Below are 24,734 nucleotides of genomic sequence, written 5' to 3'. Positions count from 1 at the left end.
TACAGGTATTGAATATCTAGTAGGAATAAAAATGGATGTACCTATATGAGAAAAAATAAAACCATATAATTTACACTTATTAAACACTAAATATTAAGTGCCCCAAACCAATTACATCTTCAAACATACATGAACATTAAACACACAAGGATATTTGCGTTGAAGGGAAAATTGAAAATACTGTAAATAAGAGTTACCAATTAGTAATTAAATATAAAAAGGAATTTGTTCCAATAAAAACAATTTTGTGTGATCTGAGGAATATACCAACTCAAAAATAGAATGAATATGTAAATTAATAAATGAATGAATAAAATATTAAAAAAGCATTAATGTTAGAATCAAATTATCTGACTTTCTACCCCTACCATTGACTAGCTTGATTAAACTATTTGGATATGCTTACTTTTGCAAACACAAAACATAAGTAATGATGTTATTTGCTTCACAAAATCATCCACTGTGATATTAAGTCAAATTCATCCTAACAACTTGTGGTAACTGGTTACAAGACCGTGAACGGTAAGACCTATTAAGTGGTTCATGGAGATGATGTAGCTTTTGGGGAAAGATGGATGAGCAGAGATCTACACCAAGGAGATATGCACTTCCAATACTAGTAAAAGAAAACAAAAGAAGCTATATTTCCAGGTACCAACTGATGACTGATAATGGAGCATTCTGATTCCTGTTGCTCCTTCATAGCATTCTCCGTTGAGAGGGGTGGCTGTGCTGATGTGGTAGGGAGAAGCAACAGTGGAGATCTGCTCTCAGGAAGTATGAGCTACATACAAAAACAAGTCAGAAAAGACTTTGCAAATGTTCCTTTGCTACCTGAAGTTTGCTGCTGAGAATTGCTGAGGACTCTTGGTAGGTGTTGTCTTGGTCTTCCCTGAAGGAGTAGGAGAAGGAAATCAATAGAAGAAACTAAGAACAATGGCTGTGGTGGCAACTGGGAAACAAATGGAATGTCTCAATGGGTCTGGCAGCAGTTGTGATACGGCTGAGCTCTTGGGATTGCCACCATAGTGTGGGTTTGCTCTGAGGGAGCATTCCCTGTGAGATGGCTTTCACAGGACTCATGTAGCATTAAGCAGGGACGTGGCTGTTGAAGGCATCCCAGCCAATTATTGGCCATTACCTTAGGCTGCCCCTTGGACACAGTCCATACAGCATGTCAGAACCCTAACAGTTTAGAAAGTAGAATGCATTATGGTAATTACCACCTTTCTCTTGTTTACAGCTTCACTGATGGACCCTAAACTATCAGCATCCTTTGAGACACAGATACACTCTCAATAATGAAACTTGTTTCAGTTAATAATGTATACATTAAACAAAACTACCACTGGGGGGAATAAACAGTCACAGTCATTCTTGTATCCATAATTTCGCTTTATTTTGCTGCTAAACACAAGGGAGCGTTAGTATTGCTGTCAACTTTATAGAAGGCATTATAGGTTTGAACGGCGAAGCAAGAAGCTACTCATCTACCATCCTGCTCTGGGTTTCGCGAGTGTGATGATGCTATGTGGTTGCAGTAGACCTTTCGGGTGCTTCTGCTGAACTGAGCTCAGCAACAGAGCATCATTCTGGAAACAGCATGAGTAGAAGCTAGCACCGGTTAGCACCGGCATTCCGAAGCTCTACAGCAGACTGCCTTTCACTTCCGGTCCAAATTCGTTACTGCAAAATAAACAATAGATTGATGAAGATGAGGACTTCTAGTGAAATGCATTGAAAATTATACATTAATGTGGAGATATAATAACGGAAGTGAAATTAGAATTCTGAATCAGGTGCTATTCAGAGGGCTTGGCAGATCAGCTCTGATCCCATAACAGTCGAGCTCGGTTTGAGGGCACGTGCTGTTTAAGGAGTGTAATTGTATATCCCACATATCTTCAGGATCTCGAACTGCTGCCTTACTGTTTTTATGGCATTGAATGCATTATTCGCTAAAATGTAATATCTAAAACAAGAAGGAAAAGTGGAAAGGGATTCAACTAAAGCCCAGCTTTTGTAAAATGCACCATGAGATGAAGCAGAGAGAGCAAAGAACCTCTTGCCCTTCTTTCTATGTTTCTTTTCTTGGCTTTATAATACTGCTCTGAAGTAGAGGAGGAATTGCAAAAATGTCTCTATTTGTTCACTTCTGTTTGTTCCCAGTTAATACAGCGAGACTGTCTGGAACAGATAAGATAAACTTGACTAATAAAGATGGGCATTTGCAGCAGTGAGTCCAAGTGGACAAAAGAAAGCATCAAAGATGAGATGGAGAGAAAATTAATTTCTAAAACATAGTTTGATAGAACACTGTGATACAATGACAAAGGAGGAAATGACTAGAACTTTCTATTTCCAGGTACTAACTCATGGTTGAGGATGAGACAATCCAACATGGCCAGTGGCGAATAAAAGAGGCCAGTTGCTCTTTCATAAGCAACTCTTTTGGTTTGGTTTTGTCCTGGTTTTCATCATGGTCAGGAGTTGTGGCCCCAAAGACCTGTGACTTAGAGCTGGCTCCATGAAGAAACATAATCTGCTCAAGGAGTAAGTTAGACAGAAATAAAATCTAGTAGGATTATGAAAAGTGTATGCTCTCTGCACCTTTAGGGTAAAAGGTGTTCAGCAGGGTGGAAGGAGAAAGGAAGAAGAGCACTGAGACACAGGGTTGTAACAGACAACGACTAGCCCTGAGCTAAGAAGCAGAGCATTCACCATCTGAGAGTCCAGTAAAGGAAGAATGATGTGGGAGTGTCATATAGCAATCTGTTGATTTCATTGGTTAAGTAATAAACAAACTGCTTAGGCTCATAGCTTAGAACATAGGTGGGTGGAGTAAACAGAACAGAATGCTGGGAGGAAGAGGAAGTGAGGTAAGACACCTCAGACAGAGACTCGACAGCTCTCCTCAGAGAGACGCCATGCTCCTGGCTCCTGGGCGGACACGGGGATAGCTCTGCTCTCTGAGGCTCATGCAATGAAGCTCCGACCCAGGATGGACATAGGCTAGAATATTCCCGGTAAGACCAGTATTACACAGTTTATTAGAGATGGCTTGATTGGGATATCAGAATTAGCCAGTAAGGGCTAGAGCTAAAGGGCCAAGCAGTGTTTAAATGAATACAATTTGTGTGTTGTTATTTCGGGGCATAAGCTAGCCAGGCAGCCGGGGTGCTGGGGACGCAGCCCCACCGCTCCTATTACTACAGAAGAAAATGACTAAATTATAGATCTTTGATATTGCTAACAAATAAAAATACCTTAATCAAATTTTCATCAAGGTGACAGCATGTAGTAGTTAATATTACAAATAGTTTTTATCTCATCATACAGCTCACATTTATGAAATGTTAGGACATTTACAAGCTAAACCATATATATATATATATATACATATATATTCTGATCTACTGTATAACATAATATCTTGATGCTATTTTACAGAGAATGAAAATAAAGTCCGAGAAGATTAAACAGCACTTATAAGATCACTTTTTTGTCCATATTCAACCTTAGTTTAGTCAGCGTTTCTGTTTTTTTTTTTAAAAAGAATATGCATGGGCAGCCCATATATGGCAGTTCTGTTGAATTTGTACATGTTGGGTTTCATGGTCTAAGTTGATGAGAACTTGATGGAGGAAGGTCATTGGTTAATTAAATAAAGAAGCTGCTTGCCCTGATAGGTTAAAACATAAGGTGGGAGGAGTAAACAGAGCAGAATGCTGGGCGGAAGAGGAAGTGAGGTAAGACACCTCAGACAGAGACTAGACAGCTCTCTTCTCAGGGGCAGACGCCTCAGAGAGACACGATGCTCCACTCTTGCTGGCAGAGGCGAGAGCTCTGCTCTCTGAGGCACACGCGATGAAGCTCCGACCCAGGATGGACGTAGGCTAGAATCTTCCCGGTAAGCGCACCCAGCTATGCTACACAGATTATAAGAAATGGGCTAGTCCAGGTGCGAGAGTTAGCCTAGAAGAGGCTAGATAGAAATGGGACAAGCAGTGATTAAAAGAATACAGTGTCCGTGTAATTATTTCGGGTAAAGCTAGCCTTGTGGGCAGCGGGGTGCTGGGGACGCAGCCCCGCCGCTCCTATTATTACTACAAGAACTACTAACCAGATTTCTTCCTCAAGTAGACACCAAATCTCATTATGGATGGTTGTGAGCCACCATGTAGTTGTTGGGAACTGAACTCAGGATCTTTAGAGAGCAGGTAGTGCTCTTAATTGCTGAGCCATCTTTTCAGTCCATTCAACCTAAGTTTAGTCAGTGTTTCTGCCTATTTTCATTGTTGGTTATGGCCACAAGTTAGTCTGTCTTAGTCATACCAAAGGAAATATTGAGTATGGCTTATGTTCTATGATCAGAAAGGTGTATACATGTGTTCACTTTAAATAAAATATCATACACCTTGTGTCCTATCAGTTCCTGTCTAAATATAATATACTGCTGTTCTGTGCATGATTAAAGATGTTGAAGCAGTGCAAGCAGCTCAGCACCAGGCTCGTCATCACCCTTGGATACTGCTGGGAGAGCAAGGTCACGTTAGGCACTATAATTTGGTATCCGGTTAGAAATGACAGATGATACTATGACAGGTAGAGCCACCATTTTAGATGCATTCTGACATTTCTATATGCCTTTGCAATCTCCATATAGCTAAAAAACTAAACACAAAAGAGGAAAGAATAAACACTTAAGAAAGGTGCAGACAATTAAATAAAGCAATAGAACATCCTTTAAGCTGATACTCTGGCAGCTCAGAACCAATGTTTTATTGCCAACTGAGCAATACACTTATTTGGGTCTTAAAAATATATAAGAAGGCCGGGCAGTGGTGGTGCACACCTTTAATCCCAGCACTCGGGAGGCAGAGGCAGGCAGATCTCTGTGAGTTCGAGGCCAGCCTGGTCTACAAGAGCTAGTTCCAGGACATGAACCAAAAAGCTATAGAAAAACCCTGTCTCGAAAATCCAATATATGTGTGTGTGTGTGTGTGTGTGTGTGTGTGTGTGTGTGTGTGTGTGTGTGAAAGAACCTAATGCACTGAAACATCATAATTCTGAAGAGAAACTTAAGCCATTACTTCTCTCTACAGGTGACTTTGTCAATAAATGAATGTAGCCTGTGAAACTTACAACCAGTGTCACAGAAAGGATGTTTTCAAAAGAAACTGCTATGTAAATAGGTTAAATATGCATACATCTTCCTGCAAAATAAAGGAAAAACAATCTGTATAATTGTTATTGAAGATATAAAATTAGACTTTGAATATCCAGAAATCAAAATCACTTCCAAGAAATGTGCATGTACATGCACACACTCACACACACACACTGGAAAGAATCTTCTCCCATGAGATTAGTCCTTTACACATGTTTATAACTATTCACTTTATATAGAGACATGGCATTATAGCCTTCAGTAATTAAGGTCCTCTCAATATATAGCATGACAGAGAACCCCAGTATTATATTATGGACACCAAGAACTCAATAGTGAATCTGGGTGGGTTCAAAATTACTGCTCTCTAGATCTGAGATCCAAACAATTAAGCTTGACCTTACTGCCTTATTTGTTGTTGTTATTGTTGTATAGGTAAAATCAACCATTTGTTAAGATTTCTTCTTGAGAATTCCACCCAGGAGTCTGTTGTTTGCATCATTTCCTCCTCACCTTCTCCCCTCTCCAACTCTTCCCTGCCCTCTCCCCATCTCTCTTTCTGTAAGCCCTCCCATCCTTTTCTAAAACAAACAGACACTGTGACCTCATATTTAGTATTGAACAGCACTGGCTCAGCAGAACGTGATGTGCACCATGGCTAATCCATTAAGAGAATGCGATCCCTGGGAATTTCTTATTGGACAGACAGACATAGTTCATTATGTGTATGCTCTCCAGATAAGTCACTTTTCCTTTAAGTAAAAAGCATCGATGTAATGTTTGTAAGCCAAAGTTTGTCCTAGATTTATCTGATAAATTGGGAATGCATCTGTGTTTTATTTTTAATCAGAAAGAATTAAACATCTTTAGGAAGCAGTGTTACAACATAGAGCCAGACCTCCGCTGAAGGTAGCACCTGCTAAGCATAAGGTGTTTTTCTGCTCTGGGAGCCAGGAAAGAGAGATGTCAAGTTCCTTGGATGCTTGAACTTTGAAAAAAAGTTGGTTAAAGCCTCAGAAAAGACCTCCTGTGGTCTCACAAAACTCCCATCTCGTTCCCTCAAAGGGATTTCTAGACAGTTCAAAGAATAAGAACAGTACTGATGACACATTTTCTACAATGCATGCCTTGAGAAAAAGGAGGGGCGAGAAAATATTCCCTTATGTTCAACAGGGAGGCCGAAACTTGTGTTTTAAATTTCCATTTGTTTGTAGATTTTGTTGGAGAATCATTGAACTGAAATCTTAGAGAATCTCTCAACTAGGCAATTCAAAGAAACAGATATCATTTGTTGTCTTTTCAAAGACCTTGGGTAAATCTTCTATAGGAAGCCCTGACAATTTGTAGGTCTTTCCGCTAGTGCTATCTGAGCAGATGAAAGGTATGCTTATTTAATTCATCAGATAAGCTAGATTTCAAGTCCACCCTTGAAATTCCATCTTAGCAATCCAAGGTTTATCCAAGCTTGATTTTAAGAAATATGAGTTTGGGAAAATTATCTGAGGGAAAGAAAAAATTGGGCCCATCCTCTTAAGGACTTTAATTTACCCTGAATCGAACCATATGTGAAAGCGGTAACTTTGCCCTTCTTTGTTCATCGAGAGCAAAAGGGGATGCGCTTGCCTGTATGAGAAGAACCCTGGGTATCCATAAAGCTTCTGAAAGTCTCTGTGAGATTAGCACACAAAGTTCATTTGCCTTTGCCACTCAGCAAAAACATCAATCAATGTTCCCTGCTATCAGAAACAGAATCCTGGCTATCCTTAATATCTATCAAAATCTGCAAGAGGCCGGGCGGTGGTGGCGCACGCCTTTAATCCCAGCACTCGGGAGGCGGAGGCAGGCGTGTCTCTGTGAGTTCGAGGCCAGCCTGGTCTACAAGAGCTAGTTCCAGGACAGGAACCAAAAGCTACAGAGAAACCCTGTCTCGAAAAATCGAAAAAAAAAAAATCTGCAAGAGGAGGAACAAGGAAACAGGACTTTGAGAGGTATAGCTCAGTAGCAGGGTGCTTCCCAGTATACTCAAGGCCTTAAATTCTATCCCTATCACCTCACACACAAATCATTATGCAACTGGCAGAGGAATTCTGAGAACTGGTGAATAATTAGCTGCTGTGTCATTGAGAAGGAAATCTGATCCTGTTCTGGAGGTCTTCTGACTCTCAAGCTGAAAAGAAATAATCCTAGGTAGCTTTCAGCAGAAGACAAGAGGTTGCTAACATGCTGCTCTGCACTGTGGTTTTCACAATTAATCCCGGAAAGAGAGAAATGAGTTACAGAGAGGAATGTGGATCAAAGGATACACATATATATTTATGTGTGTATGTATATCTGATGCTGAATTCACAAGAAGTGCTACATATAAGCAGAAATGGTTATTTCTAGTAGAATACAAAGTTCTTCTCTGTAACTCCACTCAGACATTGTTACTCTCAGGCAGGGAGTACATACTTCTTGAAAAGTGCTAACTCTGCTCCTATTTGGAGATTATTATATCACTGTGGACAATAGAAATCAACAAAATTGATTTTCTTTCAAAATTGTTCAGACAGATGACACACAGTTGATTATATAGAAAGCTAATCTGATTATCTGAGGATTCATACAATGCCATGTTTGCGTGTTTCTGTGCATGTGTATATGTGTGTATGTATAATATGTAAGTATATGTGTATGAGTGAGTATTCATGTGCATGTGTAAGACTATGTGTGTACTTGAGTATGTATGAGTTTATGTGAGTATTTATCTGTATATGTGTGTACATGAGTGTATGTATGTATATTTGAGTGGGTATGTGCATGTATGTATATGTATGTGCATATTTGTGTATCCATATATAAGCATGTATGTGTACTTTGTGTTAGTGTGTAATTCTATGTGTATATGTGAGCATTTGTGTGTATGAGTATATATGCCTCTGTATGTGTGTGTGATGAAACACAAGTAAAACATTGCATCAAATGCCCTAAGTTCTCTCATTGCACTGTAAATTACATCCAGGCCAAGTAACTCCCAAACTTTGTGTAGCCTGTCAAGAGAAAAATAGTGTTTCATCTCACATTAAATCATGAACTTCATCATGCAGCTCTCTCAGAATCATTGTATCACACACAAGTTAAAGCTCACATTACAACACTGCACTATTGAAATGTTGACCAGAAAAATGTGACCCAAAGAATTAAACAGGCCTGGCACACATATGAACTTACAGGGACTGTGGCAGCATGCACATGGCCCGCCTGAGTCTGCATGAGCCGGAGTCCTAAAGTTAAAAGGAGAAGTAGACACACACACACACACACACACACACACACACACACACACACACACACACACCAAGAAGCTATCTCCAATTGACAGCCACTTGCAAATAAAAAATTCTTTTTCTCCAATGGAATCTCAATGGGGAAAGAAACAACTCTTTAAGAATAGACCCCATGCCCAGCAGTAATGAACTCAACAGCATCTTTGGAGGTTCTTTGTCTCATAATGTTAAGTCAGGGATGATTGCTCTTTCCTTCCTTCTTTCTTTCTTTCTTTCTTTCTTTCTTTCTTTCTTTCTTTTATTTTCTTTCTTTCTTTCTTTCTTTTTCTTTCTTTCTTCTACCATACATGTCCTTATTGTGGCTACCAGCTTTGTGGTTTTATGGGATTCATGTGTGTGTGTGTGTGTGTATGTGTGTGTGTGTGTGTGTGTGTGTGTGTGTGATCATTTGTGTCTATGCAGCTATATATATATTTCTTGTGATTCTTGTTGAGTTGTTTCTTGTTTGGTTGTTTTGTCATATTCCAACTACTTTTTATTTATCTTATTTTTCCTTATGCTAGTTGATTTTCTAATGAGACAAAGAATGTAGATCCAGATGGGAGGGGCAGTGGGAAGGAATGGGGAGAAATAAGGGAAACTGTAAACAAAATATACCGTATGAACAAAATCTGTTTCAAAAAATGGAAAAAATAAGGTTTCATAAGCATACACACAATGCAATTAAAAAAACATTCTATCAACCCTATGCTATTGGGCAATTTAAAGCAGTGTTTTAAAACTAAATTTGATAAGTTCTCAGTTCATTACTACTATCTGAACTAGATGCTTTAGTTTTTCATATAAACATATAATTTAACCTTATTTTATAGCAACACTGAGAGTGAATAGACATGGCATAAGTGAATTTGAATCAAACATATGGTTTGAAACACAGGCAAAAATATTTCATTTTTAGAATGTATTCATCAGTAAACAACAAAAATTCTTCAACCATCCTCCTATTTGGGTGCATACGCTCTGGTCCAAATTTCTATTTCTGTATAACTTGTCATCATTATACTAAAAGCAGTGACACACGTGACAAGGTTACTATCCTGACTATATAAAGGAAGTTTATTGCTCAATAGCAATGTCACCATCCAGTGGATTATAAGAGCACAAGTCCATGCAAAACAACAAGCAAAATACAGATTTTTCAACTCTTATGAATGAAATTAGCAAATATTCCACAATGTATATAAGAAAAGCAGGAACTAGATAGCACAGGAGGAGATTTAGAGACAGATAGAAAAATTGTAAAGTCCTTTGTCTAAATTAATGTTCTTCATTTAAATGCTGGACAGAGGGTGAGAGAGTACTTAAACTAAATTGCTAGGCAATCAGTAGAGATTTAATACTGAATTGTGCCTACACTTCCCAGCTATTCCAATAGACTGACTTTCCTCAGCCCTCATTTGCTTGCTGTAAAACAAGAATAATAAAAGCACTAAGAATATTCTGGCTATTACAAACAATGCTGCTATGAACATCGTAGAGCATATACTTTTGTTGTATGATAAGGCCTCTCTTGGGTATATTCCCAAGAGTGGTATTGCTGGGTCCAGGGGTAGGTTGATCCCAAATTTCCTGAGAAACTGCCACACTGCTTTCCAAAGTGGTTGCACAAGTTTGCATTCCCACCAGCAATGGATGAGTGTACCCCTTTCTACACAACCTCTCCAGCAAAGGCCATCATTGGTGTTTTTTTATTTTAGCCATTCTGACAGGTGTAAGATGGTATCTCAAAGTTGTCTTGTTCTATTGGGAACTCACCAAGGCCAGCTGGCCTGGGTCTGAGAAAGTCTGGGATAAAACCGGACTCTCTGAATATAGCGGACAATGAGGACTACTGAGAACTCAAGAACAATGGCAATGGGTTTCTGATCCTACTGCACATACTGGCTTTGTGGGAGCCTAGGCAGTTTGGATGCTCAACTTGCTAGACCTGGATGGAGGTGGGGGTTCCTTGGACTTCCCACAGGGCAGGGAACCCTGATTGCTCTTCGGGCTGAGGAGGGAGGGGGACTTGATTGGGGGAGGGGGAGGGAAATGGGAGGCGGTGGCGGGGAAGAGACGGAAATCTTTAATAAATAAATAAAAGAAAAGTATAAATATAAAAAAAGAATATTCTGTGACAAAAGAAGCATGTGGTTTTTCGTTACAATATACACTATGCTTTCCATAAATTGTTGTGTATAATCATGTCAGTTCCAGCAAGAGCACATGGAGACAGGTACCACACCCATGGTAGACCAGTTGTATCATTTTCTAGTACAGCAGTGTATGCACGTGTTACAGGCAACATAAGTCTGTATAAGTATATATTCAAGGAACCAAAAATACCATCCTTAGTGGATTACTTTAAAGACAGCCAGAAATATACCTAAAGCCACTAATATGGACCACTCATAATATACCTTTACATTTTACACTATTGTCCCTTCAGGAAGCCTAAAAGATTTTGCACAATAATAGCTTCAAAATCTGTCCAAAAGGGCAGGGGGGCTGTAAAAGCAACTGCTTATTATGTATATGGCTCTGGGTTTAATTATTTCTATTATGCAAAATATAATAATGATGATGTTGATATTTATTAATAATGAAAATGCTAACAATAAATAAATAAATGTCATCAGGAATAATGACGTACACCTCTAATCCCAGCAGAGATTAGAGGATTAAGAATTTAAGGTCATCTTTGGATAGATTAAAAACTTCAAGACCATCATGAGCTACATGAGACCCTATCTCAAAGTAAATAAGTAGATAAATATAAAAAACATATGAACCCTCATCAAATTACATAAACTGTCTTTTAAACATAGAACAATAATCCAGATTTTAGGTTTCTCCCTAAACCGTAGAAATAGAAATGTTACTTTACGGAAAATGTATAGTATATCCTGAATTGTGAAAAATATACCTTGAAAATGGTGTGGAGCCAGTTCTAACAGACACATGTACAAACATGAGCACACCTAAGGCTCAGGGAACATGTAAAGGTATATTATGAGTGGTCCATATTAGTGGCTTTAGGTACATTTCTGGCTGTCTTTAAAGTAATCCACTAAGGATGTTTTTTTTTTTTTGTTCCTTGAGTATATACTTATAGAGACTTATGTTGCCTCTAACACGTGCATACACTGCTCTACTGGAAAATGAAGGAGCAGAAAGACTGTGGAACAGTTTACTGTGAGACTGTGTCTCCTAGTAATGTCAGAAGCTACATCCATAAAGTCTCACCACCATGACTGCCTAAGCATGAGCTGAGCGGTAATGACATCAATAGACACAGAAAAGAGGGAAGGGGAGTGCAAATGCAGCCCTAGCCCTACACAAAGAACTATGGACAGGGTTTGGAGTGATTGCTCCATGGTTAAGAGCACTGACTGCCCTTCCAGAGGACATGGGTTCAATTCCCAGCCCCCCACATGGCAACTCAAACCTGTCTGTAACTAAGTTTCGGAGAATCTGATACCTTCACTCTAATGCACATAAAATAAAATAAATAATTTTTTTAAAATAAATAAACAAACAAGAACTGCCCACAACTAAGGAAGCCTAAAAGTCAGAAAAATAGTCTTCCCAGGGAAGAGCACACAAGTGGTTATCTGATACTAAGTGGTCACCCTAAAAACATACATACAAGCAACATTATATAGATTGTGAAAGTTATGTTTGAGAATACATACATCCTCATATGAATTTAAAAATAGCAAGGAGGAGTATGAGGGATGGTTTGGAGGGAGAAAAGTAAAAGTTTATAAATGTTTCAATAATATATCATCGCAAAACTAAAATGCTATGACTTTGTTAATATTGCCAGAATTACTTCTAGAGACATAGATCTCTGCACCTATCTTACATTACCTCTTTAGAATCAAGAATGTCATGCTCAGGAATTGCCACCATGGGATGATCCGGCTTCACAGAAAAGATGCCCAGCTTGTGATCAGGAGCCAAAGTGAGGAGAAACAGATGTTTAGATTTCATTCCAACAGATACTTAGATAATGACATCTAATAGTTCACTGCAAACAGTAGTAGATTTTGCCAACTGTAAGCACTGAGACTTAACTGTCAGTTCAAATGTACAGGAAGTATTTGGGCAGATGATGTGTACTCTGCATAAGACCACATCTTACTTATTTTTCTGTCACACATCAACTCTAATAAGCCTCAGCAATACAGCAAACACTGTCATTGGTTACTTATTTTTCCTAGAAAAGAAGCTAAGTGAAATTGATGTTTCAGACCTCATATGCTAGTCCCTGATAAATGTCATTCAAAAGCAAAAACAACAGCTCATGTTAGACTCACAGTAAATATACATATGTCTCAAGACAGTATATATTTCCTTGGATAGTAAAATATTAAACAATGTTGGGAACTTCAATAATATCAAAACACAGAAACTTCATAAATCATGTAATTCCACCAGATTAACATTATTATAATGCAATGCCACAGAGTAACATTTAACAAGAAGGGACTTCTTCCCATGTGTGGGAGTGTTTATTTTTATTGCATAGATTTTCTGAGCACTGTGCAGACCCTTAAACCCACTAAGGTGGATGGAAAGTCCTCAACATGCCACTAAAGGCCAGACTGTGACACAGAGAACTTGTACTGAAGTCCAACTTTCCACCACTCCTCTTTTGTTTAAGACAGTCTCACTTCATCGTCCAGGCTAGCCTAGAACTCACTCTGCAACTCAGGCTAGCTTTGATCTCATAGCAACCCATCTCCCTCAGCCTCCCAAGTGTGGAATTAGAGGCATAAACTACCTCTTGCAGCTTCGTTCATCCTCTTTTGTGTCGCCTTTATTGCTCCAAATTTAAGGTTCTGAAATCATTTGTCAGGCACATTCCTTTCTGTTAGAGGCACATCAGGGTGACAAAAACGCCTGCACACCTTCACTTTCAACACAGTCCTGCTTGGAACTAACGGTGGGACAGCAACTCCCTCCCAGTTCTTCAAAGAAAGTTCAGAGAGGCCCGTGAGTGAGGCAGTCCCGGGGAGCTTTGGCCCAAGCTTCTGAACAGGCTCAGGAGGTATGTTCCCCGCCTCCGCCGCCCTCTGCCACCCTGGCACTTTCTCAGGCCCCTCTCAGTTCCAGCAGCTTTAAGAAACTGAGCCTGCTTTTATTGAAAATTCTATCTCCACAGAATTCCAGGTCTTCACTCCATCCCAGCTACAGATCCTCTGTGCATCCCGGCATCAGGAGTTTTCCACGGTGCAACATCTTGAAGAGAATGGAGTCAGCCCCAGCTCTAAGTCACAGTCTGGGAAGCAGCGGAAAACGTCTGCTGCCACATAGTCACATGGTCTCCCGGACACTAGCTTGGCTCAGGGTCAGTCCCCGTGTACTGCTCAAACTTCCAGCCTGAGTAATAGGTCCTGGACACAGTAGACTCTCGAGTATGCCTAAGCGAGGTGATGCAGCGTTTATACGGCTTTCCACAGTTTCGAAATCGCACACTTTATTATTCTTCTAATTTACTAATACTTACAAGAAGAATCAACCTGAAAACTTTAGATTTCAGAATTCCCTAAAATGCATTTTGTTGAGATGAAAAAGGCAAAGGAAGCAACCGAGGCAGTAGGTGGTACCTACATTTATATTCCTTCCCTTCTTTGCAGCAGAGGCCCTCATTAACTTAGATCAAATACATTATCACTTCAATTTTCAAAACCTGCGTAGTGATTCCCTAATGAACAAAAGGGAACAGTAACTAACTGATCATAAATAATTATTAAGCCCTAAATTACTTCATTTGGCCTGAGAATGAACTTTCAGCACAGTAGATTTGTTCTTCCACTTTCTTCAAGACAGCTGAAGTCTGCTGGCATCTTATAAAGTTCACGAGTTAGTCATATCGAATCATTTTATACTTGTACTAAGTCACTTTTATGTGTTTGTTCATTAAGTATTGTAACAGGAGGAGCAGGCTGCTTGTCGTCCTGGCCACCCAGTTAGCTTACACCCGAAATAATCACACAGAAACTATATTCATTTAAATACTACCTGGCCCATTAATTCTAACTTCTTATTGGCTAATTTTTACATCTTAATTTAACCCATTTCTTTTAATCTGTGTATCGCTACATGACTGTGGCTTACTAGCAAGATTCTAACCAGCATCCATCTCAGGCAGGAGATCCGTGGCATCTGCCACTCTGCCCTTCTTCCCAGCATTCAGTTCTGTCTACTCCACCTACCTAAGTTCTGTCCTATCAACCAGGCCAAGGCAGTTTCTTTATTCATTATCCAATGAAAGCAACACACAAACAGAAGGAACTCCTACACCAAAGTATTTTGATGTTTTGTTTTGTTCTGTTCTGTTTTGGATTTAGGAAATCTCTTCATGTCGTAGGCCGTGCGTTCATCCAACTCTGATTCTGTCATTTCTGCCTCTGGAGTACTAGGATTAGAAGCACAAGCCCAACAGCAATCTCTTCATTTCGGTAGCGCGTGTCTAACCCTGTTTCACAGGTAAGTGAAAGCACCAAGACCAGAGTAATGTATAGAAGAGCCAGAGTAGAAATGGAGAACAATGGCTGGAGTCTGAGGGACAGAGTCTAGAAACAGGGCAATTGGAAGAAATGTGAGGGTCATAAGAAGCCCTTTGGGTACTGTGAGCAAGCAAGGGGCGCACGGTAGGAAAGTCCAGCTTCAACAGAACCCACTGTCACTGTTGATGCAAGCATCAAAGCTGCCTGAAGATATTTAGAAATCCATTAGAAGTGGGGCAGCAGGGAGAAAGGGGGGTGGAGGAAAGGAAGAAGGAATTTCAGATGAACATGTTATCTAGGAAAAGTCAAAGGATTACGGTTGAGGCAATGTGTTTTTCTCTCCTACTTTCTAGGATTCACAGAAGCAGCAAACATATGTGCTGACTAGGGCAGGTTATCTGGGTAATATCAGAAAGGAAAATGGTAAATGATAAAACCTCTGCTGAGTGTAGAGATCTGGGAAAGCATGAAGAACAGAGATGTCGAGTGATGAGAGTTATAAAACACAGCAGAAAACTCTTGCAGGAGTCAGAACAGGAACAAGTTAAAAAGAAATACATCATTGCTACACAGGGAAAAAATGTACATGGAAAAACAGAGGGCAACCCAAGCTTCACATGTAGTTGTAATGTTCTAAAAAAAATAATTTACTATCTTGCCTCAAAAACAAAAATATAGCTGATAAATTACTGTTCCCACCTCAGCATTATTGAGCATAGGACAGGGTTTGAAGCAGAACGTGCAGGTGAGATGAGACTCACGTATTTCCATCTGAGGTGGAAACTTCAGTCTTGGGTTCAGGATAGCAGCTGAATTTGACCTTTGCACACTCACTGCTGCCGTATTTAAATAGCATATTCATTTGCTTTCACTACACTTGATCAACTGCCAGCAAACTATCAAAAATCTTATAAAGTGTTGACCTCCTTTGGGCTTTCGCAAGCGTGCTGCTGCTTCTCCCGAGGCCAAATGACCTTACACGGAAAAAACAAAGTGATGAATTCTTCTTAGGCCATGTGGAGAAATGAGAATGCAACAATTCAGAGGAAGATTTTTTGCAAACTGTAGTAAGTCTGTCCAGACGATGTGGATTTCAGCCCCGTGATGTTTGTGGAATAGCTCCTGTCTGGAGGTGGAAGAGTCTTTTGACTGCCAGAGACCCTAAAGAGGATTTTTTTGCAGGAAGTTTTAACACCTTGAATTCATCAAGGGAAGACAGTGTGTTCATAATTTCCTTTTTAAGATTGCTTTTCCAAGTGCATCCCCAATCTCTTACAAACCCTCTCCATACCATGCATCTAGAGAAACCTGCACCTTCTCTTTCTCGACACTTAGTAGCTCAAGGCAGAGTGTGACCTTCATAATAATATCTCTAGAAAGTAGCTGTGAAACTCTATTGCAGCAAGAACCACAGAGTCTGTTTCCTTAGTACACGGCTGTTGAAATGAGACCGCAAGTCCCCGAGAGTCCTGAATTACGTGCCATTCATCTGTAAGCTGCTTGTGCCTGACAGACAGCTCACCCAGCACAGAGAACAAATTGATATGTAAAAATAAATTTAAAAAAATAAATCACATTGTAGAGAGAAAAATTTCTTGTTTCTAAAACCAAAAAGTTCCAAACTTGTGAATTCCTGGGATTAGTTCACTGTGTTCTCAAATGTCTCACATGCGGCCTCACATAAGGAGCACGGCAGAGAGAACGGCAGGTGAGTTCCACTGGACTCTTAATTATTTCTGTGCTGTAAGGAGACGTCATTTGTCACTGGTGAACTCCACAGATGCTCCCTAAAGCTCCTTATTGCTGGTTTCTCTAGAACTGTTAAAAGGTCTAGCCACGAGGTTTGTATTTTCTCGGTCTGCAAAGCAGCCTGCCCCTGTTAGAAATCACTAAAGACTCCCATGGCAACACAGGTAGGACAATCCTACAATGAGAGGGTCAGAGGTCAGGGGCTATCTGCCATCATACTCAAACTCATAAATTTGATTGTGTCTCTGTCTTTAGAGATTTGCCTGGCCAATCAAAGAATCTGGGGCTTTAGTCTATGATTTCAAACATTCATGGTGCATAGAACATTCTATAAATTTCTCATATATGCACAGGAAGAGGCAAGAGAATGAAGACCACATTTCTGACAGCCGCTGCTCCTGCCTTTCAAGTGACAAGTCCATGAACAGCAACCTCCTATGAAAAGTATGCTCCATGCACTGCGCAGTCACACCTCCATTTGACTGCACTCAAATGTCCCAATCAATTAACTTACAAGACAGTCGTATAATAAAACTATTTGCCATGGATCTTTCAGATTTTATACCTACTAACATGCCAACCAGATGGGTAGATGTTGTGATCACAGCAGTGAACATTATCCTGACCCTGGGGATTACAGTCTAGTGGGAGAAATAAATGTGAATTTTATTATTCTACATAAGTAATATAATTATTCTATGATATTATTATATTATTTTTATTAAATTCCTATGCTAGTATATTAATGATTAATTATGTAACAATTACCTAGTTAATCTATAATTATAAAATTAATAATACAATAATACATTATAATATGATGTAATTAATATACTAATATGTTTTTGTTTATGTTCATTATATTATATGATTAAATATTAATTATTACTACAATGGTAATAGAAAATTGGATAATGTATTAGGAAATAATTTTCTGAGTATTGTCAGAGTTTATTACTAATAGACCTGAGCCACTCTAGAAGGATATGAGGGAAAACTCCTCAATGAGCCAAGTCACCTGCTAGAAGCCAGGAACAGGAAATGTGCACAGGGATCCACTCACTAAGAAGAAATCGTAATTAGGATGATTGGAAACCAGGGAGGAAATTCAGTGGGATGCATAACACGCATGATTGAGAAAATGACAGGAGAATGGCTGCTCGGATATTTGCAAGCATCAAGCCCACTTCATAGTCGATGAGTAAGCTCTTCAATTTGCTAAACGAGCGAGCTCTGTAAAATTGGAGTTTGTGTCATTTCCCCAACAGACTCCAGGCTGCTAGACGATAGGCCCTGCCATATCCTAGCATCCAAACAATTATGAGTCATGATTCCAGGCCTGGGGGGTGATACGACAACATACCAGTGCTCTGAGTTTGTCTTTATGAAAATCAGTTCATCATATGTCTACGGTGAAAGACTGGCTTCTGTGTACTTCAGGAAAATGCCACTGCTTCGAAAAGAGAGCCAGCTACATGTCCTAAACATTCATTTGATTTAGCAGAATCATAAAAGTCAAGATAGGAAACATAAGTAGCTTAACTATTTCTTGCATTTGAAAGAAATGAACTTGTGGTGGTACCCAAAGGTTTAAAAAGGTGTCTATCCACTGATACCCTATATGACCTCTCTTTGTGCCTCGGTTTCCTCATCCTTAAAGTCTATCCCAGGCTGCAGGTAGCTCATTTAATATTTGTGAGACCTTGAGTTTGTTATCCATCACTACCAAAATAATAATAGCTACTATAAATAATTTGTCAACCAAAATAAAATACTGACCCTAATGGAACTATAGTAGGAATAGAGAGAGAGAACTGGTTTAAGAGAAGGCAGTAGGGGGTGATAATTAAAGTGTATCATGTGCATATATAGAAAAGTTATTGTGAAGGCTATTACTTTGTAAAATTAATATATGCCAATAAAAAAAACTAGACCCTAAGCAGATGTTCTCAAGTCTCTTTTTCATCTGGCCAAGTTATTGTTCCCATGATTCTTCAGCAATATCCTATAAGTTGATAAAGGACACAGTCTCCAGCTCTCATTTTTGAAGTTTCCAGTTCTGGGCCACAGCTGAGCTAAAAGTTCCAGTCATAAGATAGAGACAAGGAATTCCTCTGAGAACATGACCTGAGGTCTTCGTATCTGTTTTTAGTTCTCCCACTGTCTCCTTGTTTGGGTCTTTTATAAACACTATCAAATTTTATAGAATTCCGCTGGGTACTCCATGGGTGTTATCTGTTCAGTTGATGACATGTTGACACATATCATTTTAATAAATTTTCATTGTTTTATGTGCCCACAGAGTTCTCACTGATGAGTTCTGATAATTAGTTTTATCATTTTCCAATCTCAATTCTTGAAATACAGTAAGAAAACAAGTAAGTTTTCTGTTCTGGTCTCTGCAGTAGATATGAAAACACTCCACACAGAGTTGTTTTATTCTTTGCCCTTCTGCTCCATGCTATGAGGTAAAACTCAGGTCATTGTCTTCCTCCAAAGACAATACTCTGTTCTCTAAGGGACAGCTTATATCATAATGGAATGCTTCTGTCCACACTATGCTCAGTCTGTGTAAAAATAAATTCCATTTCCTTTGGTTTACTCATGTTTTACCTGGAGTTGTTTCCTTCTCAGGCAGAAAACCACTTCCTCAGGGGATGACCTGCACTATTCTCTTTATCTTAGAGTGGAATTTCCAGGCAATAATAAAAATGGAGCAAAAGAAAATCTATATGCCAACATCATCCTAGGGTTAAAAATGGATTCCAGAAATTGTATTGGAATTGACTAGGAAGTATATTTGCCGCTCTTCTTGTCTTTCCTTTAAAGGCACAATTAGTCACTTAATATTACACATAAAATATTATTTTCAATCTTTTTTATACCCCAGTGCTCTACCACAATCATAAACCGAGTATCTATTTCTTCACAAAGTAAATATTGTTAAGCTGACTTCTCTCTATTCCTTATCTTCTGTATCATACAAATATTACTGTTTTATTCCAGGATGACCTATAATATAAAGTTAATGGACCTATATTAAAAGTCTCCATTACAGAAATACTTTCCAGTCCTGGATTCTCTCCTCACTCTCAATGTAGATTTTCTCAACTGACAGCAAATTCCCTGAAAACTGCAGGAAATCAGTCCCAGAGCCTGGCACCTTGTCAACACCTGTACAGTGAGGTGTCATGGGTATTTGCAATAGTCTTATTTAGGAAGAATCATATGAAATGATAGATTCAGGCCATCTCCCATCACTCTTCATTGACCCATATCAGGTTTTACCTGGCTGTCTGCTAAGGCCTCCTCTCTAGCAGCAGCATTGAGGATGAATGGGGCAGTGCTGGAGAGAAACAGTGTATATGATTGGGTAATAGAAAGGTAAGCTAAGGATAATGTGAATACAAATAACCAGCCCTGGCTTGGCGTTAGACACCCACTCCTTCATTCATATACCTCCATGCATTGCTTCAAACTTATGTAAACTCTAGCCAACACCTTACTAAAGATAATACACCTTTGAACTGTCAGGAATCCCTTGTCACTACAGACCTTTCCTTAAGTGTATTTTGCCACCGGACAACTGCACTTTGACCTTTAATCAAATTTGAAAGATATAAGATTTCCCACTTGAAAAATCTGTCTTCTTCTATTTCTATGCTTTCTCTCAAATCACAAACAACCATGTGAGCTTTTATTCAAACTCAAACCGTAAGTTAAGTAGGGTGTTTACTGCTTACAAACATCATACAGGAAAATTTCATGTTAGCATTAGATTTAATCAGTCTCAAAGAGTAAGATCCATAAAGTTAGAATAGAAATATTATGGGCTGGGGACACTAGCTCGGCTGGTAAAGTGTTTGCTGTAGCAAGCCCAATGATCCATGCTAATAACTCTATGCTAAAGAAGGAAAGGCAAAAATTAAGTCAGAAATCCTTGGCCACATAATAAGTTTGAGGCCATCCTGGGGTATATAAGGTACTGTATCAAAACCAGAAATGTTTATAATACTACATTTGTCTATGGGATCACACAGAATTTTAACATCTGTTCAATTTTCATTCAGATATGGACCATAAGACAGAAAGTGTACAAAAACACAGAATATTTGCCAAAAGGAAGCTCCTTTATAACTTCTTTGTATTATTCTTTAAAAAGGAAATGCAGAAGGATATTAAAAGAAATATAGGAAGTAAGGGCAAGAGATGTATATATACAGTATATATACATATAATGCAAAGACAGTTGACTGGCTGAGGTGAAATGCCTCCATCCAGGTCTCACTGAATTGAGAAACTGCTCACCTAAACTGATGCCACCAAATGGCTTGCCTGAAGGGGGCTCCTATCAAGTTTCTTTTTATGTCCTAGATCTGTCGGTTTATGAGTTAGGCCAAAGCTGGCCTTTTCATGAAAGTACATTTGTTCTTTCTCTCTGCCCCCTCCATTTAGGATTTTTTTTTCTTGCTCATAGTATGCATTTATGAAGAACATTTATTCAATATCCTAATAAAACACTGCACCCTATCCTAGGCTCCAATCAAGAACCTGATCTTAGTGGCCGTAATAATTATGTCTGGGTGAATGCTGTAAAGTGCAAGCTCCACCTCCCATCATTTCCTCCTCTGAGTGAGGTACAACTGCTCCCATATGCCTATGGCTCCACACCCACACAGAACAAATACAGGCAATGGATTCTAGGGAGGGATGGTGTGTTATCTATGAGAGTTTTAAAGCCTCATCTTTCTCAAGTCGACTTTACCTCACTAAAAATGCTCTCCTGCCTGCCTCCAACTGAGTATCTATTTCCAAATAGCATTTTTTAATATAAAAGAAAATTTTATCAAAAATATGACAAAATAAATGTCAATTTAAAACTAATCAGAAGAGACAGGGAGGGATACTATATACTCAAAGGAAAAATCCACCAAAAAGATGTTGCAATTTTGAACATCTATGTACCAAACTTGAGGGCACCCAAACTCATAAAAGAAACACTTCTACAACTAAAATAACACTGACCCTCACACAATACCACCCTCTTGCTAATAGATAGGTCATCCAGGTCATCCGAACACTAAACAAGAAAAAGCTGGAGTTAGTTGATATTGCAGACCAAATAGACCTATAGGATATTTTTATAAAACATTTCATCCAAACTCAGAAGAATATACCTTCTTCTCAGAAACTCATGGAACTTTCTCCAAAGTTGACCACATACTTGGACACAAAACAAGTCTCAGTAGATACAAGAGAACTGAAATAACATCCTGCCTCCCTACTGACCATTGAGATTAAAATTGGATTTCAACAACAGAAGCAACAGAAAGCTTACAAACTCACGGAAACAGAACAACTTACTACTGAATGAAAAAAGAAATGGGTCAAGACAGAAATTAAGAAAGAAATTTCTAAATTCTTTCAAAAAGAAATTTTCTAAAAGAAAGAATTCTCTAGAATTGAATAAAAATGAATACACAACATATTTAAGCTTATGGGATACAATGAAGGCAGTGCTAAGAAGAAAGTTCACAGCACTAAATGCCTACAAAAAAAATTGGAGAGATCTTATACTAGTAACTAAACAACGCAGCTGAAAGTTCTAAAACAAAAGAAGAAATCCCACCCCAAAATATTAGATGGCAAAAAATAATCACACTCAAGGCTGAAATCAATAAAATAAGAATGAACAAACAAAAAATACAAATAATCATTGAAACAAAGAGTTCTTTAAGAAAAATCAGTATGATTGAAGAAAACTTATCCAAAATAACTAAAAGGCAGAAAAAATATCAAAATTAACATAATTAGAAATGAGAAGGAGGATCATAGCAGACACCAAGGAAATCAGAGAATCATACAGATGTACTTTAAAAACCTGTACTGCACCAAGTTGGAAAATCTAAAAGAAATAAAAAATTTTCTCAATACATACCACTTAGCAGAGTTAAATAGCGATCAGATAAGCAATTTAAACATATCTATAAACCTTAGTAAGATAAAAGCAGTAATGAAGTCTCTTAACTAAAACAAAAAAAAGTTCATGGCCAGACAGTGTTAGAGCAGAATTCTACCAGACTTATACAGAGTTAATGATAATACTCAACAAATTATTTCACAAAATAAAAACAGAACACACCTTTCCCAACTCATTTTATGAGGCCATAGTTACTCTAATACTCAAACTACAAAGACCCAACAAAAAAGAAAGAGAATTATAGAACAATGCTTTTGGTGAATATCGATGCAAAATTTTTCAAAAAATATGTTTACAAATCAAATCCAAGAAAACATCAAAAAGATCATCCACCATGACTAAGTAGGCTTATTGATTTATGTTTATTGAACTATCTCTTCATCTCCAGAATAAAGTCTACTTGATCCTGGGAGATGATATTTTTTATATGTTTTTGTTTGCTACCAAAGAAGAAAGGTAAACCCCAATCCAGATATAAAACCTTTGATCTACAAGGGCAACCTGCCTATAAGAGACTGGCCTAGGCACTCTGCATATATATTACATTTGAATCATTGGTCTTCTTATGTGACTCCTAACAGTGGGAACAGTGGTTGTCTCCAACTCTTTTACTGACTTTTTGGACCCTACTTAACATACTGGGTTACTTTGCTCAACCTTAATACATGGGATTGTATTAAGATGCTTAGTCTTACTGCAACTTGATATGCCATGTTTTATTGGTACACATAGGAGGTCTTCCCTTTCCTGGATGGAGATGGAAGAGGAGAAGATTGAGGTGGGGAAGAATAGGAAAGAGAAGGTGGGAGGGGAGAATGCAGGGAAGGCTGCAGCTGGGATATAAAATGAATAAGTGAAGTGTGTGTGTGTGTGTGTGTGTGTGTGTGTGTGTGTGTGTGTGTGTAGAAAAAAAGATGTGTTACTGCAATAGTAGCACAAAACTTGTGAGATTAACCAACCAATATTTGATAGGATTAAAGGTCTACTACATGAGATGGAACCCATCTATGACATTGCTTAGATGGCCAAACACTTGAGACTAGAGAAGCCAGGGACCTAGGGGAAAACCAAAAAACATTCTGCTAAAGAAGCATAGCAATAAAATGACTCCTAATGACATTCCGCTATACCAGTATCTTGGTCAGCCATCATCAGAGAAGCTTCTTCCTGCAGTAGGTGGAAACAAATGCAGAGACCCACAAGTGGACAATATGGAGAGAGAGAGAGAGAGAGAGAGAGAGAGAGAGAGAGAGAGAGAGAGAGAGGAGACTGACTGACTTTAAAACACTCAGCCCTAAATAGGACGTTTCCATCAAAACCCGCCCCTCAGGGTTTAGGAAACTTTGTGGAAAAAGACACAAAAAGAATGTAAAAGGCAGAGGGAATGGATAACATCAAGGAAACAAGACCTTCTAAATATGCAGGACAATACACATATTAACACAGAGAGACTGCGGCAGCATGCAGAGCCTGTACAAGTCATGGAGAGACGGGGTCCCATCACTGAAAGGGAAGTGGACACAGCCCCCATCCACAAGCCAGAAGCTATCTCCAATTGATAACTGCTCACAAATGAGAAATTAGTTTTCTCCTATAGAGTCTCACGGAGTACACAAACCACTCTCAAGGCCAAGCCTCATGCCCAGCAGCAAATGACCAACACAAAACAAACTCAGTGACATTTTTGAAAGTCCATTCTCTCATAATTCTTGAACAGAACTTTATTTACAAGTTCGTTTTATATATAGTATGGTTTCTGTTCTTGCATAATTATGGGATGTCTCTCTGTGTGTGAATTGTGTGTCCCCTGCATCTATATATGTTTTTTGAGCTTTATCTTTGCCTCTTTTTTTTTCTGTGTTGTTGTTCATTGTTTGGTGTTATGTCCTACTCTGGTTTGTTTGTTTGTTTTGTTTTAGTATTTTAGATACCTTTTTTTCTAGTTATTGCAAAACAACCATTATTCTAATGAGAGAGAGAGAGAGAGAGAGAGAGAGAGAGAGAGAGAGAGA

The 24,734-nt window shown here is 38.7% G+C and overlaps 1 protein-coding gene across 4 annotated transcripts in view; it reads right to left on the bottom strand.

Moving 5' to 3' along the window:
* Window positions 1-1,385: 1,385 nt before the first annotated feature.
* Window positions 1,386-24,734, bottom strand: part of Mlip (muscular LMNA interacting protein) — a 256,970-nt gene continuing 233,621 nt past the window's right edge. For all 4 annotated transcript variants that reach the window (XM_005347604.2, XM_013346338.1, XM_026778907.1 and 1 more), the window contains 2 exons: window positions 12,349-12,423; window positions 1,386-1,686 (listed from right to left, as the gene is read on the bottom strand). In XM_005347604.2, coding sequence (XP_005347661.2) covers window positions 1,684-1,686; window positions 12,349-12,423 — 78 coding nt within the window. In that variant the 3' untranslated portion in view covers window positions 1,386-1,683. The remainder of the gene's footprint in view (window positions 1,687-12,348; window positions 12,424-24,734) is intronic.

This window comes from Microtus ochrogaster, chromosome 5 (assembly GCF_000317375.1).
Source record: "Microtus ochrogaster isolate Prairie Vole_2 chromosome 5, MicOch1.0, whole genome shotgun sequence".
Taxonomy (NCBI): domain Eukaryota; kingdom Metazoa; phylum Chordata; class Mammalia; order Rodentia; family Cricetidae; genus Microtus; species Microtus ochrogaster.
Note: the sequence above shows the minus strand (reverse complement) of the source record. Positions and strands in the feature narration are given on the sequence as shown.